General features: G+C 53.3%; 1 protein-coding gene across 6 annotated transcripts in view; it reads left to right on the top strand.

The window, feature by feature from the left end:
• TEAD4 (TEA domain transcription factor 4) overlaps window positions 1-12,629 on the top strand; it is a 66,609-nt gene that overhangs the window by 24,557 nt on the left and 29,423 nt on the right. For all 6 annotated transcript variants that reach the window (XM_027595159.2, XM_027595157.2, XM_027595160.2 and 3 more), the window contains one exon: window positions 1,157-1,411. In XM_027595159.2, coding sequence (XP_027450960.1) covers window positions 1,157-1,411 — 255 coding nt within the window. The remainder of the gene's footprint in view (window positions 1-1,156; window positions 1,412-12,629) is intronic.

The following is a 12,629-nucleotide window of genomic DNA, read 5'->3' as shown; positions in this document are numbered from 1 at the left end:
CAAATCAACCGTGCTATAGCCCCAATATGTGAGAATCTTCCAGGGCCAAAATCTTCCTTTGAAAGAGCCCAAGCTGAGGATGGAATAGGAGAATGGTGAACTGCATTTTATTTTGTATCCTTTTTCTTTTAATATAAAATTTTAATTGTAGTAAAAAATATAACATTTATCATCTTAACCATTTTTGAGTATATTAGCTTGGTAGTGTTAAAACTTATATTCATGTTGCTGTGCAACAGATCTCCAGAACTTTTTCATCTTGCAAAATTGAAAGTGTATACTGATTAAACAACAACTCCCTACTTCCTCCTCCCCCCAGCCCCTGGGAACCAGCATTTTACTTTCTGTCTATGATTTTCACTACTTTAGATACCTCTTATAAGTGGGGTCATACAGCATTTGTCTTTCTGTGGTTGGCTCTTTTCACTCAGCATAATGTCCACAAGGTTCATCCACACTGTAAGGCTGTTCTTCCTTTTTAAGGCTGAATAATATTCCTTTTTGTGTATATACCACATTTGGTTTAACCATTCATCTGTCCATGGACACTTGGTCTGCTTCCACCTCCTGGTTATTGTTAATAAGGCTTCTATGAACATGGGCGTACAAATATCTCTTCAGGACCCTGCTTTCAACTTTTTTGGATATATACCCAGAAATGGAATTGTTGGATCATGTGGAATTGTTGGATCATATGGTAGTTTTCTGTTTAATTCTTTGAGGAACCTCCATCCTGTTTTCTGTAGTGGTTACTATTCTACCAACAGTGAACAGTAATTTACATCCTTTTTGCCCCTTGTTGATTTGATGTCAGAACATCTGTTGGTCCTTGGTCCCTCCTACTTCTCAGCCCTGTCTTGGATTCTTAGAGCTGTGCTCAGAGAGTGCCTAGGCCATTGTGCTCATTTGACAGGGTGGGAAGCTGGGGGTCTCCAGAGGGGAAATGACCTGCCCTAGATTCCAGGCCTCCTGATCCTCCCAGACTTTTCACATCATTCTTTATCCTCCGGGTCCCTGGCCTTTTCCCTCCAAGCTCCTGTGCTGTGGATGGCCAAGCAAGGAAGAGCAACTGATTCTAGGGCTTGGCATTCCCTGGGACGCCCCGGCCCACGGCCACATAGTTCTTCCTCCAATGCTGTGGTTTCTGCCCATACAGGTCCAACGGGCGCTCCTCCAAGCGGAGCCTTGGAGGGCAAGGCCGGCACCATTACCTCCAACGAGTGGAGCCCTCCTAACTCCCCTGAGGGGAGCAACGTCTCTGGGGGCAGTCAGGCGTTGGACAAGCCCATTGACAATGACGCAGAGGGTGTGTGGAGTCCGGACATCGAGCAGAGCTTCCAGGAGGCCCTGGCCATCTACCCGCCTTGTGGCCGGCGCAAGATCATCCTGTCAGATGAGGGCAAGATGTACGGTAAGGAGCCTGTTGGGGTGGGGTGGCAGGCCCCTGCCCTCATGTTTCAGTTCTGGAAATAGGGCCCAGGCATGGGGGGTACACAGCACCCTTGGGGTTCTCCAAGTAATGGAAGGGGAATGACCACTGGGGCATTTATCGGGTGGATGCTGCTTCCTTCTGTCCTGGGTTCCCAAGGGATGGGAAGGCATGTGAGGAGAAGCCTTTGAGTGGGTGAGAAGCTGTGGTAGTAGAAGACTTGGGAAAGGGAAGAACACCTCTCACCCCCTGAGAGCATACTGGGAAAACCCCATAAGCTGCCCTCCAGGCAAATGCCTCATCAGTTCCCAGCTCCCCACCCTGGGCTGTGAAGGGAGGTTAGGGAGGTGGTTACTGGACTCATTCCCCTCATTTGTGCACACACTCAGTCGTGAGCCTTCTGTGTGCCAGGCCTAGGTGGGGAAGCTCTGGCCCCTGCTCACAATATGGTGGGGGTAGGGGAGGTGAACACACGTAGAACGTGCTACAAGGCAGGTGTGGAGTGTCCCAGGAGAGAGTCCAGCAGAGTTCTGTAGACCTTCACTCAGGAAAGGTCCCCTCCAGCTCAGAGCAATCTGGAAAGGCTTGATCTTTGGGAGTCCAGTAGCCATGTGGGAAGAACAAAGCAGTCTGGCCGGGGCTGTGCTGACCTTTGGATGGAAGAGAGGGTATGTGGGAAAAGTAGAACAAAACCAAAAACTGAATAGTTATTGGAAAGCCCTGGTCAGGCTTCTATTCCCGGGACCCCCAGCTTGAAACACCAGGCTTGGGCAGGTACCGGGAGGGTTTCTGTAACTGGCGGGCGCTCCTGACAACAGAGGGCCCTGCCCTGGCTCCCAACAAGATGGCTGCAGGCCATGTGCCCACCCCCAGGGTTTTCCATTCAGGTTCTCTCTCCCCCATGCGGTGCTGGTTCCCGCTCAGCCCCCCAAGACAGAGACTTTGTCAGCTGTCTAAAGGGCGCTGTGTGAGGGGCTCGTGGGGGCTGGCCGTATTCGTCTCCGAGGGCTGCTGTAAGAAATGACCACCAGTGGTGGCTTCACACAGCAGCAACGTATTTTCTCACAGCTAAGGAGAAGTCTGAAGTCAAGGTGTCTTTAAGGTTGGTGTCTTTTGGGGGCTCTGAGGGAGGATCTGTTTCAGTCTCTCTTTTAGCTTCTGGTGGTCACTCGCAGACCGGGGTGTTCCTTGACTTGTAGCTGCATCACTCCAATCTGTGACTCTGCTGTCACTCTGTTGTCACATGGCCATCTTCTCTGTGTGTCTTCGCCTCTTCTTATAAGGATACTAGTCACACCTAATCCAGTGTGACCTCACCTTAGTACAACTGTAAAGATCCTATTTCCAAATAAGGACACATTCTGAGGTTCTGGGTGGACACTCTTCAACTTAGTTCAGCTAGACGGAGCACATGTCCAATTTGTTACCACCTTGGGGACCCACGGGGCTCTCATAGCCCCTGGCACTCCTCCTTTACCTGCAGCCTTCCCTACAAGGCCACAGTGATTCCTCTCATTCTTTTACTTGTTGGGGGAGCAAGGTCTGTGCTAGTTGGACCCTGGTTCTCATCCTCAGGCACCAGTTATAACTGTGCATCTCTCCTCACCAGCCCCACGGCTGTGGCTTTGCTGGGTCTGCACAGAGTCTCTCTGATTTCTGTGGGCCTCCGTGCCCTGGGTCGGCCCCCTGTACCGCCTTTGCTCTAACCATTTCTTGCTCTGGTGTTTGCTTCTTACTTCTGGCCCCTATGGAAGCTTCGTGGAAGAGACTGCTGACGTGTATGGAGCACCAGGTGTGGGATGAAGTGCTTTACATAGGTTATTCCCATGGAGCTGGAGAGGAATGGAGAACTGGTATCTTTGGTTCTTTCTGCTACTTTGGTGGAGAATGGGAGGGGTGTTGATGCAGAGCTGAGGTGTGAGGGTGAGAAGGGGTGGGGAGCACAGGACAAACCTTGAGAGCTATCTGGGTCTCTTGTTGGGAAGCCGTGATGTGTCTTCAGGATACTGAAGGATACTTGGCATGATATATCTTTTGTGCCTGAAGGAACGAATTTTCTGGCAAACACAAGTGGCCAAGAGGCATTCAGCAGAAGGAGAGAGCTGAGGGTGCTGCAGGTATCTGGTGGGGGATGGGGCGTGGAGATGGTGGAACGTGGCAGAATCAGCAGACATTTATTGGAGTGCCACTGTGGACCGGACTTTGAATGCTGAGATGTCTCTTTTTGTGTGTGTGTGTGTGATAAAATACACAGTACATAAAATTTACCCTTTTCACCATTTTTGAGCGTACAGTTTGGGGGCATAAAGGACTATTCAGGCTGTGGTGCAGCCACCAGCACCATCCTTCTTCAGAACTTCTTCATCTTCCTGAGGCTCCATACCCACTCGGCACTGACTCCTGTTGCCTCCTCCTCCCGGCCCCTGACCACCACCACTCTGCTTCCTGTCTCTGTGGACGTGACTACTCTAGGGACCTCATACAAGTGACATCAGACTGTCCGCCCTGTTGTGACGGCCTTAGTTCACTTAGCATCATGGCTTCAAGGGTCCTCCATGTTGTAGCCCAAGTCAGAACTTCCTTTTGCAGCCTGAATAATATTCCATGGTATGGCTAGACCACATTTTGTTTATCTGTTCACCTGGTGGTAGACATTTGGGGGTGGATGCGTAGTTTTATTTAGTTGTTATGGGTAGATATTTCTCTCCCCGCTTCACATGTAAAGGCATTAGGTGAAAAGACTTTGTTGTTGGTCAGTAGACGATTGTGACTGAGTCGGTTTGGGCAGTGCAAACCTGCGAACGTCTGGCAGGCCTTGGAGTGGACTTCTGTTTGGCCCGGGGGAGCTGTTGAGTGGTGGGGGGAAGCAGGATGAAAACGGTGTTTGGCAAACTGTCCTGGCCATGCTGTTGTCCCGTTTGCGGCTCTCCTCCTGCGCAGAGAGACAGGGAGGGGTAAAGGTGGGGGGGTCACACAGGGGCAGACCTGGGAGGAAGAGAGGGGAGGGGGGCCGGGGCCAGGAGCCCCTTAATTATGCTGAGGAAGACAGGAGCGGTCAGTGGCCTCTGACATCCTTATCTCCTGGATCTTTTCAAGGGAGGAGGGAGGAATTGTAACCTCTGGTTGCAGATGCAGAGATAGAAGCTCAGAGAAGCCAAGAGTTTCTCCCAGGGTCTCTCAGGTAGTAAGTGGGAGAGCGAAGGCTAGAAGCAGTTCCCCTGCCCCCAAGCACAGCACTACCCCCATCACCCTGAATGGCCTTTGTGAAGCCTGCTGCCCCGCCTGCGCCTCTGCTCCCTGTCCCTGCCTCCTGCTTGGCCCAGGCTCCAGGTGGGTCAGGCCCAGGGCAGGGGCACTGGAGGCTGCTCCTCAGTGTCTGATGACTCACCCGGCCCCCACAGCACCTGTCCTCCGTGAGTACAGATCCTGCTGGGGTCCAGACACTGGCTTATCCGCATCTCTTCTTACCAGGCGTGGGGGCTGAGCGAGGGCAGGACCGCTCACGGAGTTGGTGAAGGGGCCCTCGGCAGGGGCTGCTGTCCAGCTGGGAGGTATATATAGCTCTGAGCTCAGCCCCGTGTGTGGGATGGGACCCCGGGAGGTGGAGGAAGAGGGACAAGCTGCCAAGCTGACTCAGACCTCGTCTCGCTCTGGCTCCTCTCCATCTTCTCATCTTCCCTTGGGGGACCCACTCTTGCCTCCTCCAGTGCCCGGGCCCATCCTGGGCCCCTGAGAGCCCCGGTGTGTACACACCCCACTTCCCGCAGTCAGAGGCCATTGGTGGTTTTCCGGGTGGGCCGGCCCAGTGAGACACAGGGCAGGAGCTGAGAACAAGCAGGCAAGAGAGGCCTCAGACAGGGAGAAGAGCAGGCTGATCTAGGGTGCCCCGAGGAGGAGTCGTCTAGACCTGGAGACTCTGAGGACAGAGATTCGGCCTGCTCCCAGCTCTGGCCCCAGGACAGCCCGAGTGGGACACTCTGAGGAGGGCCAGGCCGACATGAAGATAACATGCCGAGCTACAGGACAGATTAGCACCTGTTATTTCTGAGCTGAGCCTCCCACACTTGTGGACGGGCTCCCGGGGCCGGGGCTGCTAGCCGGCTTCTCCTCATGGCTGCTTTCGTTTTTTTTGCCCTGTCACTCTGTGACCCTCGCCCTGGCACTGCCACACTGGTCGCTCTGACCTCCTTTGGCCAGCCTGGCCTCTGGCCCTGTAGGCAGGTGGTGGGGAGGTGAGCGTGGGGCAACTTCTCACCCCCATCTGCCCGCACACTCTGTCTTTCCCTCCCCTCACAGCTCCGGCTTGCCGTCTCTGTTCTGCCTGCAAGAGGGCTAGCTGGCTCTGTCTTCCTGTGCATCCATTCTTTCCTGCCTGCCATGCTCTTGAATCTCCCAGCTGTCCTGGTCTCTCTCCCCTCTCTTTGCTTCTCCTCTCCTTGCTTCCTCTGTTGTCTCCCTGGGTGCCTTGTGGCCCAGGCTTCTCGTTCCCACTAGCAATCCGGCAGCTCTTAAGCAAGCAAGGTCTCACTGTCCTGAGCCAGACTGGGGCTGAGGGCTGTGGCCTCCGTTCTCCACGACTTCACGGGGCAGCAGAGGGACAGGAGAAACAACTTTAGAAAGTAAACTCATGGCACTTATGTTATATAGTGTCACCCAGAGGGCTAGGTTATCTTGAAAGTTTTCTGGAAGGAAGTGGAGCATGAGCAGGGTAGAGGAGGGAGGTGTTCAGGGAAGGGGAAGAGAGTGAGCACTGGCCCAGAGGTGGGACTCTGTGTGGTGGTTTTGGTGGGCGATCTGGGCAGGTGCCGTGTTGACGACTGTCAGAGCTGAAGGGACTGTGTTTTGGATGAGTCACGCAGCTCAGGAGAGGCAGAGTGGGGACTGGGCCCAGGTCACTGAGATGATGGGACAGCAGTCAGCAGCCTCATCTAAGCTTCTTCCCCTGCCTCTGCCATGTTCCTTGGATCCTCTACTGCCCTTTGCTCTGTCACCCTGTGGTTTCTGGGTCCTGCCATGTCCCCCGTCTGGCTTACAACACTGATTTCATACTTCTGCAGGCCCGACGATGTGACCCTCAGTTCAGACTTGCTCTGTGCCAGGAGCTGGTGTGGCCTTGGGCTGGTGGTCTAACTTTTCTCAGCTTCAGTTCCTCATTTGAAAAACTGGGGAGCAATGATAATAAAGCCACCTTTGTTTGGTTTTGGTTACATTCATTTATTTATTTTATTGTGGGAAGGTAGACATCACATAAAGTTTACCATTGTAACCCTTTGAAGTTGCAGTTCAGTGGCATTAAATTCATTCGTCTTGTGGCACTGCCATCACTACCATCCATCTCCAGAACATTCTCATCCATCCCAAACTGGAACTCTGTAGCCATTAAACACTAACTCCCCATCCACTCCCCTGTCCCCCAGCCCCTGGGAGGCTCTCTTCTGTGTTCTGTCTGTACGAATTTGCCTATTCTTGGCACTCATGGAGGTAGAATCAGTCATACAGTGTTTGTCTGAGCACAAGGTCCTCAAGGTTCACTCATGTTGTGGCCTGTGTCAGGGCACTGTTACTTTTTACAGCTGAATACTATCCCTTTGCACAGATACACCACATTTTATGTATCCATTTAAGTCTTGGTGAACACTCTGTTGTTTCCCCCTCTCCCCTGCTGTGACTGGTGCTGCTGTGAACATGGGTGGATAGGTATCTGAGTTCGTCCTTTCAATTCTTTTGGGTATATACCTAGAGATGGAATTACTGGATCATAGGGTAATTGTGCTTAACTTTTTGAGGAAGTGCCAAACCGTCTTCCAGGGGCTGTTCCATTTTACGTTCTACCAACAATGCACAGCGGTTCCAGTGTCTTCACATCTTTGCCAACACTTGTTATTTTTTGTGTTTTTTTTTTCTTTTTTTTGAATAGTTATCCTTGTGGGTGTGAAGTGGTATCTTGTGGTTTTGATTTGCATTTCCCTAATGATTAGTAACGCTGAACACCTCACCTTTCAGTGTTGCCACAGGGATGAGAACACATGGAGTTGCCCAGTGAGTAGCAGTAGGATGTGGAGCCGGATGGGACATGTCTTCTGTCCTCAAGAGCGCCAATTTTAGTGAGAGAGGAAGACAGGAGCTCCAGTGACTTTTAGCCAGAGACTTTGAAAAAGGCACAGATCCCTGTGCACCGGGATTTGGAGGTGGGAGTGGGCACACCCACTTGGGTGGGGATCTGGGACCGCTCCTCGCTCCTCAGGGTGGTGGCCTTGAAGGTGGGATCAGATTTCACCAGAAGCCTCAGAGCCCTGCAGGGACAGTGGTGTTACTAGCTCAGATGTCAGGCCTAATCACTGCCTTCTCAGGCTGCAGGCAGAAGTTTCTTGTCCACAAATGGCCTCTTCCTCCGGCTGCAGGTGTTTATAGCTTTAGCTGGTCCCTGGACAGAGAGGCCCCCAGGCCATCGGGATTAGGGCTGGTCGTGGAGGATGGCTGGCTTCCTCCCTGGGGTCTCAGCCTGCCAGGGTGAACTGGAGAGCTAGTCAGAAGGGCTCGCTCCTATGAGAGGCCTCTGGTGAGCCAAAACCCAGCACGTGCAGGTCCGTCTCCTCTTGGGGGGCGGGGGTGGGGCTCTGCCCTCAGGTTCTCAGCTTTTTCTACTTTTGAAAACTTAGAGCCTTCATTATAACAGGGCCTTATGAACATAGCAGTAGCAGCAGACTTTGCTGACCTTCTGCCAGGTGGTAGGTGCTTTACTTCCTTGATGCCATTTAGTATACTTATGGCCCTGGGGAGGGCTGGTACAGAGAAGGGAGGCAATACAGATGGAATGAGATGCAGAAATGGCCTGTCATAGACAGGCTTGTGCAGATGGGATAACGATGTCAGCGGTAGCGTGTGGCCAACAAGAAGCTGGGGGTGACTGGTAGGTATGTGTGACGCCGTGTGTGGGGTTAGGAGGAAGTGGTGGTGACCGTGTGGGCCCTGCATTGGGGCCTGTGGTTAGGCCAAGGCTCCCCTTTGTCCATCGGCTGCCCTTGCTTGCCCATGGTGGGGTGGGGCCATGGGCGGAAGCTGGGGCTGTTGGACACATGTCCTCTGACAGATGGGCCACAGTCTGGCGGGGGTGTCCTTTCCAGCCCCACCCAGGCCCTCTCTGGGGTTGGCCAAGGCCACCTGCCACACTGTAATGCCCAGCTGCCCAACTGGCCCCGCCGAGGTCCAGGCTGGCCTCCCACTAGCCCAGCATGTGGTCTGCACTGGAGGGGAAAAGACAGGCCTGGCTTTGGGCAGCACATGGCAGAGCTGGGACAAGGATGTGGGTCTCTTTCCCCCCACTAACTCATCTGGATTTTCTACTCGTTTTTTCCTGCCCTTGCTCTCTTGGCCTGCAGTATGGTTTCAGGGCTCAGCCTCTGAACACATGCTCCCTACTTCTCTCCGCGTCTCCCTTTGACTCTGTGACCTCCTGATATCTACATCATGCACGACATGTTGGCTTCTATCAGCTGGGGGAGCCACAGTCCATGAGAGAGTGAAAAGAGTGGGCAGGCTCTTGGGTCCAAACAGTTGGCTTTTCCTCCAGGACCTGGGTCAGGGCAAGGGGCAGTCAGACATAGCCAAGGGCTTTGCATCATGCAGAGACCCGGAGAATCTGGGGATCAGTCCGGAGGGAGGAGCGCTGTGGTGTCTTGCAGAGGTAGTTCCCAGCCCAGCCGAGGGGGGGCAGCCATTGTATGATAGTCGTGAAGCCTTAGAAGAGTATGTTCTCATAGCACCTGGGACACTAACCGTGTGACTTTGAATAAATCATTTCCCCTCTCTGGGCCACACTTACTTCTTCCCTAGGCTACATAAGACCTCGGGGGCACCAGGTCCGGCCCTCGCTTCTGAGAGAGATGGCCCTCACTCCCACGTTAAATAGAAGTCATACTGTGTGATCCTGAAGAGACAGGCTCTGGAACCAGATTGGATGGGTTTCGGTCTCGACCACTTGTTGGTCTGTGACCCTGAACTGCTTTCCGAATCTGTGTGGGCCTCGATTTCCCTGTGTGTAGAATGTGATGAGAGTAGCAGCTGCGTAGAGCGGCCGTGAGGATTGAAAAGGAGAGCACAGATCCGACTTCCCCAGCGCACAGTCTGTATTTGCACAGGTACTAGTGCACATCCGTGCTCAGTACATGTTCACGACTGTTGCTCTAGTTACGAGAGCGAGAGACGCTGTTGCAGCCCCCCTACGTAAGTGTGAAGCCTGGATTTGATGCCAGCTGGCCGGGGTGACCTCCAAAGCACCCCGGTGGCAGGAAGGAAGCTGGTCAGCCCCTCGTGGCTCTGCACACCCCCCGAGACCCAGCACTTCGCTCCTGCCCAGGGGGAGTTCTCAGCTCCTGGCGTCACCTCTGATGAGCAGAACAAGGCTGGGTGGAATAATGGCCTGACATGAGCTGGTAAAGGACAGGGGAATGCTGTTCCAGAGAAAGGGAGGGCAAGATGCACAACTTGGAAAAATACAGCCTCGCCAGCCTAGACCCTTTGGATTTGGCTCCTGTGGCCCCCAGCATGGCCTGTGTGGTGGCAGAGCTCCCGAACCCTGTAGCAGAGGGCAGAGGTTGTTGTGGGACCAGGAGGGGGGGCTCTGTCTTCAAGACCCAGTGCTCCTGGCACAGGAGACCGTCCTCTCTGATGTCTGGAGTAAGGGTCTCAAGCCCCTGGCGGGCACAGGGCTCCCTAGCTGCTGCTCGTCCTGTGCTGCGGAGGAGGGGCCACTGTGCACGGGGCTGGGAGGCCTGCCCGGGGATAGAGAGCATCTTCGGGGTGCCGGACACTCCCTGTGCCGCCGGCGGTGGCTGAGCCAGTATTCAAGCCCAGGCAGTCAGTGTTAGATCTGTGGGTGGGTGATCCGGGTGAGGTTTTCTGCCTTCAGTGTCCCCATCTGGTACTAGGTGCGATTGCCCACCTTTCTGTAGGAGGGAGGGAGGTTTGCTGGGGAGTTAGTGAGGGTCACGCTTCAGGACCATCACTTGCATGTCCCCCTTCCAAGTCCCTAATCTTTTTATTTGTAATTTAAATTTGTAAAGTAATTTTATTCAAGTATAATAGCCATACAGTGAACTATACATATTTGAAGTAGACAATTTGGTTAAGTTTTGACGGATGTAACCACACCTGTGAAGCCAATTACTACCGCCAGGAGAGTGAACATGTCCATCTTAACCCAAAATGATTTTTACCTAATTTTGTATTTATATTTTAAATTCTTTTTCTCAAAGAGAGCTTCCCAAGTTTTAGATGCTTTAGGCTCCACAAAAATCTGAATTTTCTCCTGCATGTGGAGGCTCAAATGAGGCCAGGATAAGAAAGCGCTTAAACAGCTGTGTTGGACTAATCAGAAGTAAAAGGTAATTTGCTTTTATTTAATGTGTACCTTACCTGTAGTAGGCTAAAACGCCTTGTGGGACATGTGGTCAGCATTTTCTCGCCATTGCTTTATCATTTAACAAGTATTTATTGGAAGCCTACTACAGAAAACAGCAAGCAGCGTTCTAGGTGTTGGGTGTGAACAAGTGAATAGACAGACATCCCTGTTCTCAGGAGCTTCCTTCTGCTGGGAGTGGGGGTGGGGGTAGGCAGGGCTCCGAGTGAGTAAGCAGATCACATGGTGTGTCCGAAGGTGCTGGGGAGAGCAGTAAGGACGGTAGGCTGTCCAAGGTGGGTGGGTGGGGGCGGGGAAACTGTCTCTAAGACAGTGGCACCTGAGCAAAGAAGGTGGGAAGGTGAGGGAGTGGGCCATGCGTGGCTGGGCTGAGAACACGGCACATAAAGGCCCTCAGGTGGGAGTGGGCCAGGCATGTCTCAGGAACAGCCAAGAGACCAGTGGGAGATGCTGTAAGGTCAGAGAGGGGCTGGGCTGGGGATGGAGTGAACAGGCCCTGTGGGGGCTTTCAGGCCATTGTAGGGGCTTGAACACTTGCAACCTGAGTGAGATGGGAAACCATGGGAGGGTGTTTGAGCCATGGGATTGCTGTGGTTGCTGTGTTAAGAATAGGCTGAGAGCAGGGGATCCAGGTCGAAGGTTATTGTCATAGTTGAGGCCAGAGAGGATAGGAGCTTGGACCATGGAGGGTGAGGTGGTGCGAAGTGGCTAGATTCTGGATATACATTTTATCTTTGAACAGTGTGGGCGTTAGAGGTGCCAACCTCTACCTGCCCACACACACAGACACAGTGGACAATTCACATATAACTTGACTCCCCCAAAACTTAACTACTAATAGCCTACTACTGATCAGAACCTTGCCAGTAATATAAACAATCGATTCCCCTGCCTTTCCAGGAGCAGCCCCAGTACTCTCCTGCTCACCCTTCTCTGGAGCGTGCCCTCCAGCTCTGTGATCAGCCTCCTGGTCTCAGGAACCCTCTCTCCTCCCTTGCTTTTCTCCTCGCTCCCAGGCTGGGCCCTGACTACACTACTCACACGGGCCTGTTCTTTTTACAGCAAAGGAAACTGAGCCACAGAGAGCTCTCATTGAGCCCAGGTTAAGGTCTGTTTCCTAAGTCTAAACATTTGATTGGAATAATCTGGAGGGAGAACCTTAAAAGGGCCTGGTTTAAGAAGAGCAGTGGACTTGCCAAGATCCCATATCTTGTTTGTGGAGGCACTGGGCTACACCTGGCTCCCCAACTCCCAGTTCTGGGACCCGCTTACGGTGATGACTTAGACTCCGGCCAGCGATCATAGCATTTCCTAGCTGCAGCGTGAGTGTCTCTGGTTAGACATGGCGCAGGACTGTTGAACCGTCTTTGGACATCCGTTTAGAGGAGGCTGTGAAATACTTCTCCGTGGAGAGTTTTGAGAAGAGACATGTCACTGGATCCCCGTTGTAGGTGCAGACCAGCCCACAGGTGATAGCCTCAGAGTCTGACCCTCCCGCCCTCCCTCCTTCCCCTGACACAGACCGTCCAGCGCTCCCAGGCCAGCTAGTCTTTCTGGCAGACGAGACCTCCCGAGGGTGGCCTCTTAATTCAGCTTTGGCAGTGGGGAAAGGTCATCTGGGGGGCCAGCTTGGCCTTGGCTGTGCTCTCTGGTTACAGTGGGGTGGCAGACAGCCCACTCGTCTCGGCCCCGCCCCCTGCACCAGCAGCCTCCTTACTCAGAGCCACAGCCCTCCAGGCTCAGCGAGGCTGGCAGGATGGGGCGGGGCTGGTGGCTGAGCCT

Source organism: Zalophus californianus, chromosome 9 (assembly GCF_009762305.2).
Source record: "Zalophus californianus isolate mZalCal1 chromosome 9, mZalCal1.pri.v2, whole genome shotgun sequence".
NCBI classification, from domain to species: domain Eukaryota; kingdom Metazoa; phylum Chordata; class Mammalia; order Carnivora; family Otariidae; genus Zalophus; species Zalophus californianus.
The sequence above is the reverse complement of the archived record's forward strand: the minus strand, read 5'-3'. Positions and strand labels throughout refer to the sequence as shown.